The sequence below is a fragment of the Heteronotia binoei genome, chromosome 21, assembly GCF_032191835.1.
Source record: "Heteronotia binoei isolate CCM8104 ecotype False Entrance Well chromosome 21, APGP_CSIRO_Hbin_v1, whole genome shotgun sequence".
Taxonomy (NCBI): domain Eukaryota; kingdom Metazoa; phylum Chordata; class Lepidosauria; order Squamata; family Gekkonidae; genus Heteronotia; species Heteronotia binoei.
The window spans coordinates 10,923,297-10,944,869 of NC_083243.1; the positions used below are offsets into that span (position 1 = coordinate 10,923,297).

At 48.4% G+C, this 21,573-nt stretch overlaps 1 protein-coding gene across 2 annotated transcripts in view; it reads left to right on the forward strand.

The window, feature by feature from the left end:
* SAMD4A (sterile alpha motif domain containing 4A) overlaps nt 1–21,573 on the forward strand; it is a 237,014-nt gene that overhangs the window by 162,771 nt on the left and 52,670 nt on the right. Inside the window, exon 3 of one of the 2 annotated variants that reach the window (XM_060261834.1) lies at nt 8,357–8,620. The exons of the other annotated variant lie outside the window; for it this stretch is intronic. Within the exon in view, the coding sequence (XP_060117817.1) occupies nt 8,357–8,620 (264 nt within the window). The remainder of the gene's footprint in view (nt 1–8,356; nt 8,621–21,573) is intronic. 2 annotated transcript variants of the gene reach the window in all.

Sequence of the window (21,573 nt, forward strand, 5' to 3'; positions counted from 1 at the left end):
ATATCAATAGTTCCATGAAAGTCCACATTCAATGCTGTAATAAATTGGTAGCATGACCTACTGTCTGTACGTCCTATTTCCTGAGGTGGGTGAGGCTGGAGAGGGCTCTCCCAGCAGCTGCCCTTTCAAAGACAGTCTCAGAGCGGCCTACAATCTCCTTTCCCTTCCTCCCCCACAACAGACACCCTGTGAGGTGGGTGGGGCTGAGAGGGCTCTCACAGCAGCTGCCCTTTCAAGGACAGAGTCTCAGAGCGGCCTACAATCTCCTTTCCCTTCCTCCCCCACAACAGACACCCTGTGAGGTGGGTGGGGCTGAGAGGGCTCTCACAGCAGCTGCCCTTTCAAAGATAGTCTCAGAGCGGCCTGAAATCTCCTTTCCCTTCCTCCCCCACAACAAACACCCTGTGAGGTGGGTGGGGCTGGAGAGGGCTCTCCCAGCAGCTGCCCTTTCAAGGAGAGTGTCTCAGAGCGGCCTACAGTCTCCTTTATCTTCTTCCCCCACAACAGACACCCTGTGAGGTGGGTGGGGCTGGAGAGGACTCTCACAGCAGCTGCCCTTTCAAGGAGAGTGTCTCAGAGCGGCCTACAGTCTCCTTTATCTTCTTCCCCCACAACAGACACCCTGTGAGGTGGGTGGGGCTGGAGAGGGCTCTCACAGCAGCTGCCCTTTCAAGGAGAGTGTCTCAGAGCGGCCTACAGTCTCCTTTATCTTCTTCCCCCACAACAGACACCCTGTGAGGTGGGTGGGGCTGAGAGGGCTCTCACAGCAGCTGCCCTTTCAAAGATAGTCTCAGAGCGGCCTGAAATCTCCTTTCCCTTCCTCCCCCACAACAAACACCCTGTGAGGTGGGTGGGGCTGGAGAGGGCTCTCCCAGCAGCTGCCCTTTCAAGGAGAGTGTCTCAGAGCGGCCTACAGTCTCCTTTATCTTCTTCCCCCACAACAGACACCCTGTGAGGTGGGTGGGGCTGGAGAGGGCTCTCCCAGCAGCTGCCCTTTCAAGGAGAGTGTCTCAGAGCGGCCTACAGTCTCCTTTATCTTCTTCCCCCACAACAGACACCCTGTGAGGTGGGTGGGGCTGGAGAGGGCTCTCACAGCAGCTGCCCTTTCAAGGACAGAGGCTCAGTGGCCTACAATCTCCTCTCCCTTCCTCCCCCACAACAGATACCCTGTGAGGTGAGTGGGGCTGAGAGGGCTCTCCCAGCAGCTGCCCTTTCAAGGACAGAGTCTCAGAGCGGCCTACAATCTCCTTTCCCTTCCTCCCCCACAACAGACACCCTGTGAGGTGGGTGGGGCTGGAGAGGGCTCTCCCAGCAGCTGCCCTATGGGAATCGGTCTCCATAAGGACTAAAGGAGTGTCCAGCAGACCCTACAGAAGGAAGGTCTCCAAACGGAGGGATCCCCTGCCCCCCACCTGGGACTGGCAACTCTAGCGAGAGACGACAGCGGAGATGTGAAGGAGAGAGAAGAATTCTGTGCGAATAAAACATCCATAAATCATTACGCTTTTCTTCACGGTCACTTTGAAAGGGTTTTTTGGGTTTTTTTGCCATTTTCCGTCTTCTCTGCTTGAACTCCGGGGGTTTAAAAATACGGATTCTAAAATTGGCCTGGCGGGCTTTTCTCCGCAATCAGCATTTCCTGCCTGATTGTTTGGTTCAAAGGCAATGTTGCCCTTTCGGAATTATTTGCTTTCCCTTTTTAGAGTCCTTCCCCCCGGGGGGGGAACAATCATTTCAGCTGGTGATTCTTTCTTCTCTTCCCCACCCCTCCAGCTTCCTAGTTTTCATGTGTGTAATTTTGAGAGGCAAATATTTGCTTATTTGATCCTACACGAATGATCCAGTAGCCAAAACAAGAAGGCACGGGGGGAAGGAGAGGGGTGGGGGGAAGTTGTAGGAGAACATTTGTCGTCTCATTTTCAAAGCAATTGATCAGGGGGAAGAATGAAACCTCTTGTGGGAAGGGGTGGTATAAGGTTCCAGAGGGAATGCCAATCTCCAGGTGGGATAGAATACAATCCGAGAGAGGTCACTATAATGGATAACATGACAAAAAATACAAACTGGTGACCAATTTACTAAGAAGTATATAGAAATCGATCCAATTCTCCAACCTCTGCCAGAGCTATGGCTGACCCAAGGCCATGCTAGCAGGTGCAAGCGGAGGAGTGGGGAATCAAACCCGGTTCTCCCAGATAAGAGTCCGCACACTTAACCACTACACCAAACTGGCTCTCCAGAAACCGGTCCAATAGAAACCGGTCCAATTGTCCAATCATGTACATTCAAGTCCCAAAGTAGTGTGGTGACTAAGCCAATTGATTAATTACTTGTTTCTTTCCAGTCTCCATCCGACCTGGGACCACTAACAAAAGAAAATATTATACAAAAATATCAGAAGGACATTCAGACACCGCAAACCCTCTTCCAGTGAAAAAAATATAACATACTTACATATTGATTCAATTATATCTGGAGAGACAGTTTGGTGTAGTGGTTAAGTGCGTGGACTCTTATCTGGGAGAATCAGGTTTGATTCCCCACTTCTCCACTTGCACCTGCTGGAATAGCCTTGGGTCAGCCATAGCTCTGGCAGAGGTTGTCCTTGAAAGGGCAGCTGCTGTGAGAGCTCTCTCAGCCCCACCCACCTCACAGGGTGTCTGTTGTGGAGGAGGAAGGGAAAGGAGATTGTGAGCCGCTCTGAGACTCTTCGGAGTGGAGGGCGGGATATAAATCCAATATCTTCTTCTTTTTCTATATAGATTCTTTACACAATTGTCAAAAAAGAGGGACGCAGAGCGTCTCCAGCAGCAATTTCATGTCGGCTACAGCTCAGTATGTGGCTTCTTGTGCACCCTAATGGACTAGATGGACCCTCACTGGTCTGATCTAGCAGGGCTCTTCTGATGTTCTTCTCAGGGGAAGGCCTCGGCCTCTCTGCTCTGTAGTTGCCCTCCAGAGGAACTGGTTGGCCACCGTGTGAGACAGGATGCTGGACTAGATGGACCACTGGTCTGATCCAGCTGGGCTCTTCTGATGTTCTTGTGAATACCTCAGGCTCTATGCCCTGTTGTTGGCCCTCCAGAGGAACTGGTTGGGCACTGTTTGAAACAAGATGCTGGACTAGATGGACCCTCACTGGTCTGATCCAGCAGGGCTCTTCTTACGTTACAATCACTACTTAAGGGAGACAACAGTGCCTTTGAGACAGCAGCAGTCCTTAAACCAATCCCTCCCCTTAAACCTATTTGCATGCTTCCTTGTCATTGACATACTTGAGGATAAGAAGAAGAGGAATAGGGTGTTAACATTTCCTAGAAAAGAAAGGTCCTGAAATGAACACAGGCACACAAGTCTAGCCAACTACAAGCATAGCTCCCTGTCTGGAAATGCAGCCGAAGGGCTCTGAAAGGTTTGAGGGAACAGAGAATTTCCCAAGGTGCAGAGAAATTGTTGGGTATCTTTTTTTAGCATTGTCTGCAAGATGGACAGGGCCTGGATTCAAATCAGGAAGCAGGCGGATGGTCTCAAGAGACCTAGAGAAGGAAGCACAGCCCCATAAAATGTTTTAATTGTATTTTATTGGTTTTTAATTGTATTATGGATGTTTGAACTGACTGTTAGCCGCCCCGAGTCCGCTTGCGGAGAGGGCGGGATAGAAATCTAAAGCAATAAATATATAAAGGTGAAGGTAGTCCCCTGTGCAAGCGCCAGTCGTTTCCGACTCTGGGGTGACGTTGCTTTCACGACGTTTTCACAGCAGACTTTTTACGGGGTGGTTTGCCATCGCCTTCCCCAGTCATCTACACTCCCCCCCCCCCCCCAGCACGCTAGGTACTCATTTTACCGACCTCGGAAGGATGGAAGGTTGAGTCAACCTCGAGCCAGCTACCTGAACCAGCTTCTGCTGGCTCTGAACTCAGGTCGTGAGCAGAGGACTTGGACTACAGTACTGCAGCTTTACCACTCTGCGCCACGGGGCTCTTAATCAATCAATCAATCAATCCACAAGTCTCCCCCCCGCCCCAGATATCTGTGACGCTCAAAACCTTGCTAGGTTGCAGTTTTATTATTGCGTATGACACTAGCCTGGTGGATAAGAATCGTGGCTGAAAGGACCATGTCTATGAACTCATTATTTATTTATGTATTATTAATAGAAGAAGATGAAGATGATATTGGATTTATATCCCGCCCTCCACTCCGAAGAGTCTCAGAGCGGCTCACAATCTTCTTTACCTTCCTCCCCCACAACAGACACCCTGTGAGGTGGGTGGGGCTGGAGAGGGCTCTCACAGCAGCTGCCCTTTCAAGGACAGAGTCTCAGAGCGGCTCACAATCTCCTTTATCTTCCTCCCCCACAACAGACACCCTGTGAGGTGGGTGGGGCTGGAGAGGGCTCTCCCAGCAGCTGCCCTTTCAAGGACAACCTCTGCCAGAGCTATGGCTGGCCCAAGGCCATTCCAGCAGGTGCAAGTGGAGGAGTGGGGAATCAAACCCGGTTCTCCCAGATAAGAGTCCGCACACTTCACCACTACACCAAACTGGCTCTCCACCAGTCTAATAAATAAATAATAATAAATAAATAATAAGGAGTTCACTGACATGGTCTTTTCAGCCACGATTCTTATCCACCAGGCTAGCGTCATACGCAATAACAAAACTGCAACCTAGCAAGGTTTTGAGCGTCACAGATATCCCCGGCTGGTGGGGGAGGGGAAGACTCATGGATGTGGAATGGATACGGTTTCTAATCCGGTTTGGGAAATTAGAGATTGGAGGGCCAAGTCTGGGGAGGACGGAGTTTGGGGAGAGAGCTCAGTGAGAATGTAGCTCCATAAGAGCCCACCAGGGTTTTTATTGTAGCAGGAACTCCTTTGCATATTAGGCCACACAGCTCCTGATGTAGCCAATCCTCCAAGAGCTTATAGGGCTCTTTGTACAGGGTCTACTGTCAGCTCCAGGAGGACCGGCTACATCAGGGGGTGTGGCCTAATCAGAGCTTTTTGTAGCAGGAACTAGTTTGCATACTAGGCCACACACCCCTGATGTAGCCAATCCTCCAAGAGCTTTTAGGACTCTTTGTACAGCGCCTACTGTAAGCTCCAGGAGGACTGGCTACATCAGGGAGTGTGGCCTAATCAGAGTTTTTTGTAGCAGGAACTCCTTTGCATACTTAGCCACACACTTCTGATGTAGCCAATCCTCCAAGGGCTTTCGGGGCTCTTTGTACAGGGCCTACTGGAAGCTCCAGGAGGATTGGCTGCATCAGGGGTGTGTGGCCTAATATGCAAAGGAGGTCCTGCTAGAATTCCTTACAGGGCTCTCTGTACAGGGCCTACTGGAAGCTCCAGGAGGATTAGCTGCATCAGGGGTGTGTGGCCTAATATGCAAAGGAGGTCCTGCTAGAATTCCTTACAGGGCTCTCAGTACAGGGCCTACTAAAAGCTCCAGGAGGATTGGCTACATCAGGGGTGTGTGGCCTAATAGGCAAAGGAGGTCCTGCTAGAATTCCTTACAGGGCTCTCAGTACAGGGCCTACTGTAAGCTCCAGGAGGATTGGCTACATCAGGGGTGTGTGGCCTAATATGCAAAGGAGGTCCTGCTAGAATTCATTACAGGGCTCTCAGTACAGGGCCTACTGTAAGCTCCAGGAGGACTGGCTACATCAGAGAGGTGTGGCCTAACATGCAAAGGAGTTCAAGGTTCCTGGAGCCCACCTTCTATCATTTCCTCAACGGGAACCAACTTCTGCCACGTATCATTCTGAGGAAGACTCCAGACCCCGCCTGGAGATTGAGGGAACGACAAGAAAGATCACTCAGGGCTACTTAAAAATACACAGCCCTCGGGCTATAGTGACCACAATTACTAAGTATATAATGTACTTCAAAAATAATGATTACAGGCAGGGGTAGAATTCTAGCAGGGACTCCTTTGCATATTAGGCCACACACCCCTGATGTAGCCAGTCCTCCTGGAGCTTACAAAAAAAGAGCCTTGTAAGCTCTTGGAGGATTGGCTATATCAGGGGTGTGCAGCCCAGGGCTCTTTTTCTAGCACGAGCTCCTCTGCATATTAGGCCACGCCTCCCTGATGCAGCCAATCCTCCTGGAGCTTGCAGTAGACCCTGTACTAAGAGCCCTCTAAGCTCTTGGAGGATTGGCTACATTAGGGGGGCGTGGCCTAATATGCAAAGGAGCTCCTAGTCAAATGCCATCCCTGATTACAGGTAAGGACAATAATGTTACAAAAATACAGTCACAATATAAGTCCCAAGAACTGGTACAGGAAGTCGACTCGGAACTCCCGCTTCGACAGTTCATCTAGCAAAGGTCTACTCCACTTTTTCTCCAGTAAAGACAGCTTCTTTGAGCCAGTTGGAGCTATTGTCCTAAGCACTCGCATATTGAGACTTTGTGTGTCCTCTGTTAATGTACTAAAGAAATATTGTAATTATTTGTGTTCAAAGGTAGAAGATAGGGAAACTGACTTCATTGAAGCTGGCTTTGCTAGAAGAGCTTTCAAAGCGGGACTACTCAGAGGTGGGATTCTAGCAGGAGCTCCTTTGCATATTAGGCCACACCCCCTGAGGTAACCAATCCTCTTGGAGCTTACGAGGCTCTTTTTTGTAAGCCCTCGGAGGATTGGCTACATCAGGGGGTGTGGCCTAGTATGCAAAAAAGCTCCTGCTAGAATCCCACCCCTGGGAGTACCAAGTTGATTTCCTGTACATTGGGACTCTACCAGTTATATCCTTAATGTATTTTTGTAACATTATCAAAGATTTCAGGTTTTCACGGCTGGCATCATCATTAGGGTTTGTAGAATCTTTCGGGCTCAAGTGCCGTGTTCTACTAGAGAAAGTTTTTTTCCAGACGTTTCGTTCTCAGCTGCGGAGAACATCCTCAGTGGCATTGCAGCCGGAGCAGGTGTTCTGACCTTCTTGGCTGCTGTGCATTGAGTGAGGCCAGGGCTGCTGGAGAGCTGCTATTTCTAGGCTGGAGGGGGTGTGGTGAGAGGGCAATTGGTTTGTGAATGTACCCATTGTTTTGTGGGGCTTCCTGGAAGGGTGGTGATAAGGAAACTAACTGTGGAATGTGACCATTGTTCTGTGTTGATTGCTGGGAGGGTTGGAAAGGATGTGAAGATAAGGAAGATGTGCTGATTGATTGTGCTGATTGTTCTCTGGAATGTGCTGGTTGTTCTGTGACCTTCTGCAATTTGTAGTCTGTAGGGTGTTTTGCAGAGCTGGATACCAAGAATGGTGGATGGAAATGCAAAACACCCTACAGACTACAAATTGCAGAAGGTCACAGAACAACCAGCACATTCCAGAGAACAATCAGCACAATCAGAATAATCAGCACAATCAACAACCATCTTCCTTATCTTCACACCCCTTCCAACCCTCCCAGCAATCAACACAGAACAATGGTCACATTCCACAGCCAGTTTCCTTATCACCACTCTTCCAGGAAGCCCCACCAAACAATGGGTACATTCACAAACCAATTGCCCTCTCACCACACCCCCTCCAGCCTAGAAATAGCAGCTCTCGAGCAGCCCTGGCCTCACTCAATGCACAGCAGCCAAGAAGGTCAGAACTCCTGCTCCGGCTGCAACGCCACTGAGGATGTTCTCCGCAGCTGAGAACGAAACGTCTGGAAGAAAAACTTTCTCCAGTAGAACACGGCACTTGAGCCCGAAAGATTCTACAAACCCTAATTTCGTAACATTGTTCTCCTTACCTGTAATCATTATTTTTGAAGTACATTACATACTTAATTGTGGTCACTATAACCCCGAGGGTTGTGTATTTTTAAATAAACCCACCTGGAGTTTGGTAACCCTAGGAATGAGTCATTTTCTGTACCCATTTGGAGGTTTTAGTTTACAGACTCGCACAGAACATGTGTCACCTTTTGAACTGCTGAGCTTGTCCATCTCGCCAGTTCTCTCTGCGGGGATTAGAGAGCCACCGAAGCGTCGATCTGCTAAGAAATTGGAGGGTTGGCACAAAACGGACAGTTTGGTGTAGTGGTTAAGCGTGCAGACTCTCACCGGGGAGAACCAAGTTTGATTCCCCACTGCTCCACTTGCAGCTGCTAGAATCGCCTTGGGTCAGCCATAGCTCTCCCAAGAGTTGTCCTTGAAAGGAAGAGCTTCTGTCAGAGCTCTCTCAGCCCCACCTACCTCACAGGGTGTCTGTTGTGGGGGAAGAAGATAAAGAAGATTGTAAGCCGCTCTGGGACTCTGATTCGGAGAAAAGGGCGGGGTATAAATCTACAGTCTTCTTCTAAAAAGATATATATCTTGTTTTAATTTTTTTTTTTTACTTTTTGTTTTGTTCCAGTTCTCCCGAGCCAGACCCATCACAGCCCTCTGAAGCGGTCTGTGTCCCTAACCCCACCCATGACCGTGCCCAGCCAGCCTCTGGGGCATGGGTGGATGTCTCACGAGGATTTGCGTGCCCGAGGATCTCAGGGGCTCCCTTCCGATCACGCCCCCCTCTCTCCTCAGAGCAGTGTAGCCTCTTCGGGCAGTGGTGGGAGCGAACACTTAGAAGATCAGACTTCTGCGCGTAACACATTCCAGGAAGAAGGGAGTGGTATGAAAGGTGAGTGGAATCCATCCCAACCCCCAACCCCCGTCCCCAAAACCTAGATGTCCCTTCTCGCTTGTTTAACTGCGCATGCTCACATGGGGGCACCCCCAGCCGTGTTCCCTCTAAGCTGAATTAGTCCGAGCTAGCACACGAGTTTTTAGCCACCGGCTCACACATTTTTGCCTTAAAAAGGTAAAGGCCGTCCCCTGTGCAAGCACCGGTCATTTCCGACTCAGGGGAAATGGCCCCAGAGCAAACGAACGCTATGCAGTGGCTCACGACTTCAATGGCAATAGCTCACAAAGTAGAATTTTTGCTCACAAGACTTTCACAGCTTAGAGGGAACATCGTAATCAGTGTTCCCTCTAAGCTGAATTGGTGTGAGCTAGCTTACAAATTTTTAGCCGCCGGTTCATACATTTTGGCCTTAGCTCGGGGGAAACGGCCCTAGAGCCAATTTAATTTATGCAGTCGCTCACAGTTTTAATCCCAGCTGTTCATAAAGTAAAATTTTTGCTCACGAGACTCCACAGCTTAGAGGGAACATCATAACTGGTGTTCCCTCTAAGCGAACTAGCTCACAAAGTTTTAGCCACCGGTTCGTACATTTTTGTCCTAGCTCAGGGAAAAACGGCCCCAGAGGCAGTGCCGGCCTAAGGGCGCATAGCACCCAAGACAGGCGCCCCCCCCCCTGCCACCGTCTCCCCACAGCACCCCCCCAGCACTCCCAAGGGGGAGTCAAGCCTTCTCTAGTGCCTCCTTCGAAAGATAAGATGCACGCCACAGCGCGGCCGAAAGCGCCCAGACGCTGCACACTGTGATCGTGCCAGTGTCACGAGCTGGGGCTGAGTCAGGCAAAGTCCAGGGGCGGTCCAGGGTCTGCAACTGGTGAGCAAGGTGGGTCCAAGGCGCCAAAACAGAATCGTAATCCAGGTATCACAGGTCAGAGGTTCCGAAGCCGAAGTCAGGAATCCAAAAGCCAAAGTCAAGAGCCGGAGTGGATGCTAGGATGTCAGGTATGTGACTAGTTGCTTCCACAAAGCCTCCTCCCAAAGCCCACAGCTATATAGCCCTCTGCTGCCTGTTGCTCATTTGGGCTAATTGCTGTCTCAGAGCAGCAGCCAGGATCCTGCCGAAACTTAAGCATCCTCGCACTTAGAAGGGCCAGAATCCTTTCAACACTCAGGGCTCAGGGAGCGTCTTGCTTGTGAGCGTGCCGCCCTCCTCCGATCCCTGAGGTCCCGACGAAGGCGGTCACGCACACGAGCCACCCGAGAGGGCGAGGCAGGGGGGCTTGGATCTTCTTCAGCAGGAGGCAGGGGCACTGGTGCAGGTGGCAGGGGCACAGTTCCTTCTGCAGGCTCTGCAGGCTCGGCTTCTTCTGCAGGGTCCCCAGCACCCATGACAGCCAGGGGGGAGGCGAAGGGACAGGAAGGTAAGGGAAAGGAGAGGCGGCGGCGGGTGGGGGAGGCAGGCAAACTAGGAGCTTGCCTGGGGCACTTTCGGTGGGGCCCAATTTAGCACCCCCACCTTCCCGGCGCCCTAGGCGACCACCTAATTTGCCTGGCGGATGAGCCAGCCCTGCACGGAGCAAGCTAATCGATGCAGCAGCTCACAACTTCAATGGCAGTAGCTCACAAAGTAGAATTTCTGCTCACAAGACTCCGCAGCTTAGAAGGAACGTTGGTTACTAGGAGGGTGAAGTTATGCCGTCTAAATAAACTCAGTCAGGGCTCTTGAACCTGGGGCCCAAAGGCTCCGTGGAGCAAACTGATGCCTTTCTTATATACCGTATTTTTTGCTCCATAAGACGCACTTCCCCCCCCCCCCAAAAAAAAGTGGGGGGGAAAGTGTGTGCGTCCTGAGGAGCGAATACTGCAAAAAATTCACACAAACGCCTCTAAATTCACACAAATGCCTCTAAAAACTAGGTGCGTCTTATGGTCAGGTGCGTCTTATGGAGCGAAAAATACGTAGGTTTTTTTTATACGCATTTTTTAGTTTTTGCAAGGACAGAGACATAATATGAAGAAAATACAGAAAGGAAGAAAGGCTTATGTAACATCATTAAATATGTCACTGCTCTGAGCTTTCTTTGTAGCAGGAACTCCTTTGCATATTAGGCCACACACTGCTGATGTAGCCAGTCCTCCAAGAGCTTACAGTAGGCCCTGGAAGAAGAGCCCTGTAAGCTCCAGGAGGATTGGCTACATCAAGGGTGTGTGGCCTAATATGCAAAGGAGTTCTTGCTGCAAAAAAAGGCCCTGTGTGTGTGTGTGTGTGTGTGTGTGTGTGTATCCATCTGACTGACACCTTTTTGATCCCCACCAAGTGGGCATCTGACAGCAATGCCGATTCTGTGAAGTTGGGCAGATCATGAGAGGAAGGGCACGAAGGGTAGCGTCAAATTGTTTTGCTGTGGCCCCGGAAGGTAGGATCAGAACTATCGGGTTGAAATTAAATCAGAAGAGTTTACGGCTCAACGTTAGGAAGAACGTCCTGACCGTGAGAGTGGTTCCTCAGTGGAACAGGCTTCCTTGGGAGGTGGTGAGCTCTCCTTCCTTGGAGGTTCTTAAACAGAGCCTTGATGGCCATCTGACAGCCATGCAGATACTGTGAATTTAGGGGGAGGTGTTTGTCAGTTTCCTGCATCGTGCAGGGGGTTGGACTAGATGACCCTGGAGGTCCCTTCCAACTCAATGATTCTGTGATCAGTGCTTAGTTCTCGCGACCTCTTCTTACATGGCCAGGGAAATGCTGATTGCCAGTTTGGGGTCAGACAGCAATTTTTCTCCAGGCCAGTTTGGGCAGGGATCTTAGAGGGTCTTTTTGCCTTCTGGGCATGAAGCAGGGGTCACTGTGGGCGAGGGGGCGGTATATGTGAATTTCCTGCTTTGTGCAGGGAGCTGGGCTAGATGACCCTGGAGGTCCCTTCCAACTCTGTGATTCTCAGAAACTAAGCAGGGTCAGACCTGATGAGAGTACTTGGATGAGAGATCAGGGTTGCTACGCAGAGGCAGTGGCCAACCACCCCCATTGGTCTGTTGCTTTGAAAACCCTTTGTTGTTGTTGTTCAGTTGCACAGTCGAGTCTGATTCTTTGCGACCCCATGGACAAAGTCATGCCGGGCCCTCCTGTCTTCCGCCAGCCTCCGAAGTCTGCTCAAATTCGTGTTTGTTACCTCAGTAACGCTGTCCAGCCATCTCCTCCTTTGCCATCCCCTTCTTCTTTTGCCTTCTGTCTTTCCCAGCATCAGGGTCTTCTCCAGGGAGTGCTCCCTTCTCCTTTGGTGGCCAAAGTATTGGAGCTTCAGCTTCAGCATCTGACCTTTCCAGGGGACAGTCTGGGTTGATTCCCCTTAGGACTGACTGATTTGATCTTCTTGCAGTCCAAGGGACTCTCAAGAGTCTTCTCCATTGAGGGCTCCCTTCTCATTTGGTGGCCAAAGGATTTCAGCTTCAGCATCTGACCTTCCAGGGAACAGTCTGGGTTAAATTCCCTTAGACTGACTGATTTGATCTTCTTGCAGTCCAAGGGACTCTCAAGAGTCTTCTCCATTGAGTGCTTCTTTCTCATTTGGTGGCCAAAGGATTTGAGCTTCAGCTTCAGCATCTGACCTTCCAGGGAACAGTCAGGGTTGATTTCCCTTAGGACTGACTGGTTTGATCTTCTTGCAGTCCAAGGGACTCTCAAGAGTCTTCTCCAGTGAGGGCTCCTTTCTCATTGGGTAGCCAAAGGATTTGAGCTTCAGCTTCAGCATCTGACCTTCCAGGGAACAGTCAGGGTTGATTTCCCTTAGGACTGACTGACTGGATCTTCTTGCAGTCCAAGGGACTATCAAGAGTCTTCTCCAGCACCACAGCTCGAAAGCATCTATTCTTCTGCGCTCGGCCTTCTGTCTTTCCCAGCATCAGGATCTTCTCCAGTGAGGGCTCCCTTCTCATTGGGTGGCCAAAGGATTTGAGCTTCAGCTTCAGCATCTGACCTTCCAGGGAACAGTCTGGGTTGATTTCCCTTAGGACTGACTGATTTGATCTTCTTGTAGTCCAAGGGACTCTCAAGAGTCTTCTCCAGTGAGGGCTCCCTTCTCATTTGGTGGCCAAAGTATTTGAGCTTCAGCATCTGACCTTCCAGGGAACAGTCTGGGTTGATTTCCCTTAGGACTGACTGATTTGATCTTCTTGCAGTCCAAGGGACTCTCAAGAGTCTTCTCCAGTGAGGGCTCCTTTCTCATTGGGTAGCCAAAGGATTTGAGCTTCAGCTTCAGCATCTGACCTTCCAGGGAACAGTCAGGGTTGATTTCCCTTAGGACTGACTGACTGGATCTTCTTGCAGTCCAAGGGACTATCAAGAGTCTTCTCCAGCACCACAGCTCGAAAGCATCTATTCTTCTGCGCTCGGCCTTCTGTCTTTCCCAGCATCAGGATCTTCTCCAGTGAGGGCTCCCTTCTCATTGGGTGGCCAAAGGATTTGAGCTTCAGCTTCAGCATCTGACCTTCCAGGGAACAGTCTGGGTTGATTTCCCTTAGGACTGACTGATTTGATCTTCTTGTAGTCCAAGGGACTCTCAAGAGTCTTCTCCAGTGAGGGCTCCCTTCTCATTTGGTGGCCAAAGTATTTGAGCTTCAGCATCTGACCTTCCAGGGAACAGTCTGGGTTGATTTCCCTTAGGACTGACTGATTTGATCTTCTTGCAGTCCAAGGGACTCTCAAGAGTCTTCTCCAGCACCACAGCTCGAAAGCATCTATTCTTCTGCGCTCGGCCTTCTGTCTTTCCCAGCATCAGGATCTTCTCCAGTGAGGGCTCCCTTCTCATTGGGTGGCCAAAGGATGTGAGCTTCAGCTTCAGCATCTGACCTTCCAGGGACTAATCTGGGTTGATTTCCCTTAGGACTGACTGGTTTGATCTTCTTGCAGTCCGAGGGACTCTCAGGAGTCTTCTCCAGCACCACAGCTCGAAAGCATCTATTCTTCTGCGCTCGGCTTCCTTATGGTCCAACTCTCACAGCCATACATTTATTGAAAAACCGACAGGGTGGCAATAAGTCAGCTGTGACTTGGCCACTTTCCACCAAGCACAGCATTTAGGAGGCTGCATTCAAGGTACAAGATTCGAGTCCTGGAGCACTCAAATCTCGACTTTTCTACTGCCAACCAGCACGGCCATCCCCCTGAAACTCTTCTTCATGGAAGTTGGGGTGGGTTTTTAAAAAAATATTGTCAATAAGTTCAGGAGTGTGATCGTGCTTCAGGATAATGTGAGAAATGAACCTTCAGCATCTGCTCAAGCATTTGCGGACGGCTGCCAATTCGAGTGTTATGTTCAGGAAGGTCGATGCCTCAGAATGGCAGCCAACAGACTGAAAGAATTCCTTGCTCTCCCAGTTTGGTGTAGTGGTAAAGTGTGCGGACTCTTATCTGGGAGAACCGGGTTTGATTCCCCCCTCCTCCACTTGCACCTGCTGGATTGGCCTTGGGTCAGCCATGGCTCTTGCAGAGCAGTCCCTGAAAGGGCAGCTTCTGGGAAAGCTCTCTCAGCCCCATCTACCTCACAGGGTGTCTGTTGTGGGGGAGGAAGATAAAGGAGATTGTAGGCCACTCTGAGACTCTTCGGAGTGGAGGGCGAGATATAAATTCAGCCGCCCTGCTTCGGTGGGGAGGGTGGGATATAAATGCGAAAATAAATAAATAAATATCTTCTAAATCCAATATCTTCTTCTCAGCAGTGAGGGTTGCTGGGTGTGATCCATTCTTTCTCCCTCTCTCACCTACCTCGCAGGGGAGGGGATAAAACGCAGGAGGAGATGAGAGCCCACACTCTTCTCTGAGTTTTTTGGAGGGAAATGTGTCATGTATTTGACGGTTCTCTCACAGCGGTGGCGATAAAATGTGAAATGCATTTAGGGACCGCAGCCCAGCTGTGAATTCTTCCGCTTATTTATTGATGTATTTATTACGTTGCTCTCCCAGGAGCTCAAATTGACTTCGGTAGTTCTTCTCTCTCACACACGCACCCCTCCCATTTTACCTCATAACAGTGACCTAAAATCACCCTTTAAACCGCGTGGCTGAGTGGAGATTTGATCCCAGGTTCCCTCAGTCTAAGCCTAACACTCTAGCCGGTGATATAACCCTGAATAACCATTGGTTGGAGAATAATTCTCCCTGCTGACACGTATTTTGTGGTAAAAGGAAGACTCCAGACTCCATTCCAGTTATGGAATGTAGGCAACACTGTTGTCCCTAGACACGATTCAGTCTCAGAGCTGGTTCTGCCACATCAGAGGAAGCGAGACAGTGTGGTGCTAGAATCCTAGAGTTGGAAGGGATCTCCAGAGTCATCGAGTCCAAAATGCTGGAAATTCACAAATATCTCCCCCTAAATTCACAGGATCTGTCAGATGGCTATCGAGCCTCTGTTTCAAAACCTCCAAGGAAGGAGAGCCCACCACCTCCTGAGGAAGCCTGTTCCACTGAGGAACTGCTCTAACCATCAGGAAGTTCTTCCTCATGTTGAGCTGGAAACTCTTTTAATTTCAACCCATTGGTTCTGGTCCTACCTTCTGGGCCACAGAAAACAATTCCGCACCATCCTCAATAGGACAGCCCTTCAAGGACTTGAAGATGGTGATCCTATCACCTCTCAGCCGCCCTACTCTCCAGGCTATACATGCCCAGCTCCTTCAACCTTTCCTCATAGGACTTGGTCTCCAGACCCCTCACCATCTTCATCACCCTCCTCTGGACCCATTCCAGCTTGTCTATATCCTTCTTAAAATGTGATGCCCAAAACTGAACACAATACTGTCCAACTAGGGCCTGGAAACTTCAGGTTCAAATCCCCACGCAGCCTTGAAGCTGCTTAGGTAACCCAGGGCTAGTCATGCTCTCTCAGTCTCATAAGAACATAAGAGAAGCCATGTTGGGTCAGGCCAGTGGCCCATTCCAGTCCAACACTTTGTGTCACACAGTGGCCAAAAAAACCCCAGGTGCCATCAGGAGGTCAATCAGTGGGTCCTGGACGCTAGAACTCTCTCTCTCTTTGAGCTTTGCCTGCCTCACAGGGATGTAAGACTAGAACGAGGGAGGAGGCTCATCCGCTGAGGCACATGATTGATTGATTGATTGATTGATTTTATATTATATATATATATATATATATATATATATATATATATATATATATATATATATATATATATATATATATATATATATATATACAGATATATATATATATATATATATATATATATATATATATATATATATATATATATATATATATATATATATATATATATATATATATATATATATATACACACACACACACACATATACAAACTGTGGCTAATAGCCACTGATGGACCTCTGCTCCATATTTTTATCTAAACCCCTCTTGAAGGTGGCCATGCTTGTGGCTGCCACCACCTCCTGCGGCAGTGAATTCCGCATGTTAATCATCCTTTGGTACAATAAGCATACAATAAGCAGGCTCTGGGCAGATCACAATAAGATCAAGCTACGTTAAAATGAGTAATTCATCAATTTAAACTATTTAAACCATCTTTTATCAGCAGGAGATAGAATAAATTGAGATTGATTAATTAATTATTATCTTAGATTTCTACCCTGCTCCCTCCGCAAGCGGACTCAGGGCGGCTCACAGTCAGTTCAAACCGATTCCGCTTACAATTAAAACCGACAAATAACAAATCTCAATTAAAACATTCCATGGTGCTGTGCAATTTCAATATAGGGGGGCTCTTCTTTCCAGATGGTGATCGTATAGTAATCGTAGCTCTTTAGCGATGTGGGGTAGCCGTCCTCTCCCGGCTTAGCTGTTAAAGGCCTGTTGGAACAGTTCAGTTTTGCAGGCCCTGTGGAAAGTTGAGAGATCCCGCAGGGCCCTTATGGCCTCCGGGATGGCAGTTCACATTTCTGGTGCTGCCACCGAGAAGGCCCTAGCCCGTGTGGGGCATAGCCTAATACAGTTTCAAGTGCATCAGCAGGATGTCATAAACTCTGATTCTTGGCACAGAGGCTCTGACCTTATACCTATCTTGATCATTTCTGGACCATGTGGCATACAATAAGATAATGGATGCCCTTGATTAAGACATAAGGCTGTAGAATAAGAGGCCTCAAGAATACCTCTAAGCCTTTGTCACGTCACTAAATTTCCTTGTGGTCCAGCATTGTTCAATTGTTTTATTCTGTTCTGTATTATGAGCCAATATGCGTACTTACCTTTCTGACCTCTGAAGAAGACACCGGTCTAGGTTGAAACGCGTCAGGTCAAGTTGAGTGGTTTCCCATTGTGGTTTTATGATTGTACATAGGATAAAGGCTTACGATGGGCCCTTAAATGGTTTTAGCTTTCTACAATAAATACATGTACGTTGGTTTATGACAGGGGTGGCCGACGGTCGCTCTCCAGATGTTTTTTTTGCCTACAACTCCCATCAGCCCCAGCCATTGGCCATGCTGGCTGGGGCTGATGGGAGTTGTAGGCAAAAACATCTGGAGAGCTACCGTTGGCCACCCCAGTATATGGTTTATTTTACACTTTGTTTTTAATGTTTGGCCCTTTAATTGCGTATTAACCTTTCAGGTTTCTTCCTCCAGTTTTTTGGGTTAAGCTTGAACATATGAAGCTGCCTTATACTGAATCAGACCCTTGGTCCATCAAAGTCAGTATTGTCTTCTCAGACCGGCAGCAGCTCTCCAGGGTCTCAAGCTGAGGTTTTTCACACCTATTTGCCTGGACCCTTTTTTGGAGATGCCAGGGATTGAACCTGGGACCTTCTGCTTCCCAAGCAGATGCTCTACCACTGAGCCACCATCCCTCCCCTTTTGAACCATTGTGCAAGAGCTCTCCCTCTTGTGTTGTGGTTTTCATAGTCTCTTAGAGATTCATTACAATCTCCATCTCCGATTACACCAACTATGGCCCAGGCTTGCCTATAACTTAATCCTTTGATGAGCTTACTTCCCAGAAGATTCTGTATGGTTGGGAAGTAAGCTTCTTTCCCTTTTTTGTTTTTCCTTCCATAAACTCCAATTGTGCCATCTATGATGGACAGTTCCAGCAAGACTGGAACAGGGTTTCCCCAATGAGGCATGCCCATCCCTTTGCTGATACTGTCACACAGCAGGGGCCTAGGAGGGCCTTCAACTGGCTGCCACTACTCTGGTATGGGTCTGAATGGGAGGAGGAGGAGAAGAAGATATTGGATTTATAGCCCGCCCTCCACTCCAAATCTCAGAGCTGCTCACAATCTCCTTTACCTTCCCCCCCCCTGTGAGGCGGGTGGGGCTGAGAGAGCTCTCCCAGAAGCTGCCCTTTCAAGGACAGCTCTGGGAGAGCTATGGCTCACCCAAGGCCATTTCAGCAGGGGCAAGCGGAGAGGCGGGGAATCAAACCTAGATCTCTCAGATAAGAGTCCGTGCACTTAACCACTACGCCAAACTGGCCCAGAGCACTCAACCACCCCTTTATCTTCCCTTTTAGCAAAATCTTCTAATAATGACTGAGAAGATGTGAAGACCCTGGCAGTCAAACAAGAAGAAGAATTGCAGATTTATACCCCACCCTTCTCTCTGAATCAGAGACTCAGAGCGGCTTACAATCTCCTTTACCTTCTCCCCCCACAACAGACACCCTGTGAGGTGGGTGGGGCTGAGGGAGCTCTCCCAGAAGCTGCCCTTCCAAGGACAGAGTCTCAGAGCAGCTTACAATCTCCTTTACCTTCTCCCCCCACAACAGACACCCTGTGAGGTGGGTGGGGCTGAGAGAGATCTCCCAGAAGCTGCCCTTTCAAGGACAACCTCTGCCAGAGCTCTGGCTGACCCAAGGCCATGCTAGCAGGTGCAAGTGGAGGAGTGGGGAATCATACCCGGTTCTCCCAGATAAGAGTCTGCACACTTAACCACTACACCAAACTGGCCACCCACCAGTCTGGGACTGTTAAAAATAAAATTTAAAAAGTAAATTCTTTCAGCAAAGTTTCAACCTCCAGGCCAGGAGACTTCCCCCCTTTCAAAGCTGTGATCAATTCAGTCGTCTCACAACAGGAAACAAGTTCCCATTTGGGGATTCGCTGAAGGCTGATTTCCAAGTCCAAATCTGCGTCGAGACTATGCTTCGTTCTTATAGAGCAGGGGTGTCGAACTCCTTGGTCATGAGGGCCGGATCTGACATAAATGAGATCCTTCCGGGTCGGGTCATGTTGGTCCAAGCCATGTGTGCACCTATTTAAGATTCGGTAGCAGAGATATAAACTTTATAAAGGACACAGACAAACACATTTTTTTTTAAAGTAAAACATGCCCAAAACATTAGCACTCATTGGTATTAAAGGTGCTTTCTTTGTATCTCTCCTGTGCAATCCAGGGAACTGGCCAAAAGAAGCTCTGGCTCTTTCCTTCCTTCCTCAGGCGACCAGAAAGGGGAGGAGCCTCAGCCAATAGAAGGAAGAGAGGCTTGTCTCAGTAGCTCTGCTGTATGATTGAGAGAGCCTGGCAAAGCAAGCTCTCCTCCCCCCCCTTCCTCCCCAAGGGAGGCGCCTCAGCCAATGGAGAAAATAGAGGTTTTGCTCTGTAGCTCCTGTGCGATTGAGCAAGCCTTGCAAAGCAACCTGAGATGCAGACGGAAGCAAGAGAGAGGAGGAAGGAAGCAGACAGGAGCCAGTTGCTCAGGGTCCTGATGGGAGCTTTCTGGGGGCCTGATTCAGCCCTCGGGCCACATGTTTGACACCACTGTTATAGAGGTTCTTAAAGTACTTTTCCCAGGTAGTTGATAATATAAGAGTTGCAGTGTTGTTTTGTGGTTTCGGTACTGGAGTAATTAAGTGGCACAGAGACATATCAGGTTTCCCTTTGGCAGCTGTAATTATCTTGTCCCATGAAGATTTCATAGGCCGGCGCTTTTTCTTCTTCACTGATTTTTTTTTTTTAAGAACATTTTTATGCCATTGCCTATAGCCCCGGGAAGAGCCCTATGGCGCAGAGTGGTAAAGCTGCAGTACTGCAGTCGGAGCCCTCTGCTCATGACCTGAGTTCAATCTCAGCAGAAGCTGGTTCAGGTAACTGGCTCCAGGTTGACTCAGCCTTCCATCCTTCTGAGGTCAGTCAAATGAGTCCCCAGCTTGCTGGGGGGGAAGCGTAGATGACTGGGGAAGGCAATGGCAAACCACCCCATAAAAAGTCTGCCGTGAAAACGTTGTGAAAGCAACGTCACCCCAGAGTCGAAAACAATTGATGCTTGCACAGGGAACTGCCTTTACCTTTTTTATCAGCCCGGGAATCTATTACCAAGGAGTTAGCATGTAAACTCTTTCAGCATACATTTGAATGATTTGTAATTTATGACAGTTTCAATATGAAATATTAAGGGTATTATATTTTGTATAGCTTTTATTACAACAAACTTACATTAAAATGATATACAGAATTTCTGTGAGGTTATTCATTTTTTATTATATAACCATTATGATTGATGAGATAGGATAAAAAAGGATAACATATTATGAGAAAATGGTTGAATAAGTTGATTAGGCTGTTACGGTGGTTTCTTAAGCTACCATCTCATATATTTTTTCCTATACATTCACGTATTTTAATCAAGGATTGTCCTTAATTTCCACAAAAATTACTCTCGGTTATGTTTTTTGCAATTCTATCCCTCATTCTTTTTGCATTTTGGTGCAGGGGTTAAGTGTGCAGGCTCTTATCTGGGAGAACTCTCGCACACACTCCCACTCCTTCACATGCAGCTGCTGGAGTGACCTTGGGTCAGTCATAACTCTGTCAGAGGCTGTTCTGGGAAGAGCAGTTTCTGTCAGAGCTCTCTCAGCCCCACTTCCCTCACATGGTGTCTGTTGCGGAGAGGGGAAGGGGAAGGAGATTGTAAGCTGCTCTGAGACTCCTTTGGGTAGTGGAGGGCGGAATATAAATCCAATCTCCTTCTCCTCCTCCTCCTCCTCTTTCTTCTTCTTCTTCTTCTTCTTCTTCTTCTTCTTCTTCTTCTTCTTCTTCTTCTTCTTCTTCTTCTTCTTCTTCTTCTTCTTCTTCTTCTTCTTCTTCTTCTTCTTCTTCTTCTTCTTCTTCTTCTTCTTCTTCTTCTTCTTCCCCTATTCCTTTTCTTTATTCCGTATCCCCTTAAAAAGTTAAAATTTAAATGTAAAAAGTAAATTCTATCAGCAGAGAAAACGTCAGCTTTCCTGACCCCTGAAAGATTGTTTCAGAGGGTCTGGTGCAGAACAGCTGGATTTGAGTCCAGAAACACCTTAAGAGACCGACAACAATTTTCAGAGCACAAGCTTTCAGGAGTCCAGGCTCTCTTCATCAGATACAAGATACAAGTGTTTCCACTTTGATTTGTATCTGACAAAGGGAGCTTCAACTCGCAAAAGATCATACCTCCAGAATCTTGTCGGTCTCTAGGGTGCTACTAGGCTGGAATCCATCTTTCCTAGAAAACACATCCCGACCTTCCTTCTTCTGAAAGATCCTCTTGTTTTGGAGGAAGTCCCCCTGAGCTGAAGGAAGGCCCGCCCTTAGGTGGGCAGGGCACACGGGTGTTGCCCGTTATATTGACCAATAGGCAGTCCTCATTCTGGGCTGGAGCTCATAGGAGCAGAACTCCGGAACCTCTAAATTTTACTGTGCTCTTTCTTGGCTAAAACAATTTTATTTGGTAGCATATGGTAACAAATTATATTTCTTGCATCATTATGGAATGTTGTTAGCCGCCCTGAGCCTGCCAAGGTGGGGGAGGGCGGGATATAAATGAAATAAATTAATAAATTAATTAATAACTTCTTTTATCTATCCCATATATTACTTTCTACACACCCCTCCCCCCGTTACTTGACCCCCGCCGGTGTTATTTACTTAAAGTACTAATGTTTAAAGGTACCCTTAACTAATAAAAACAAAATTTAATATTCTTCTTTTTT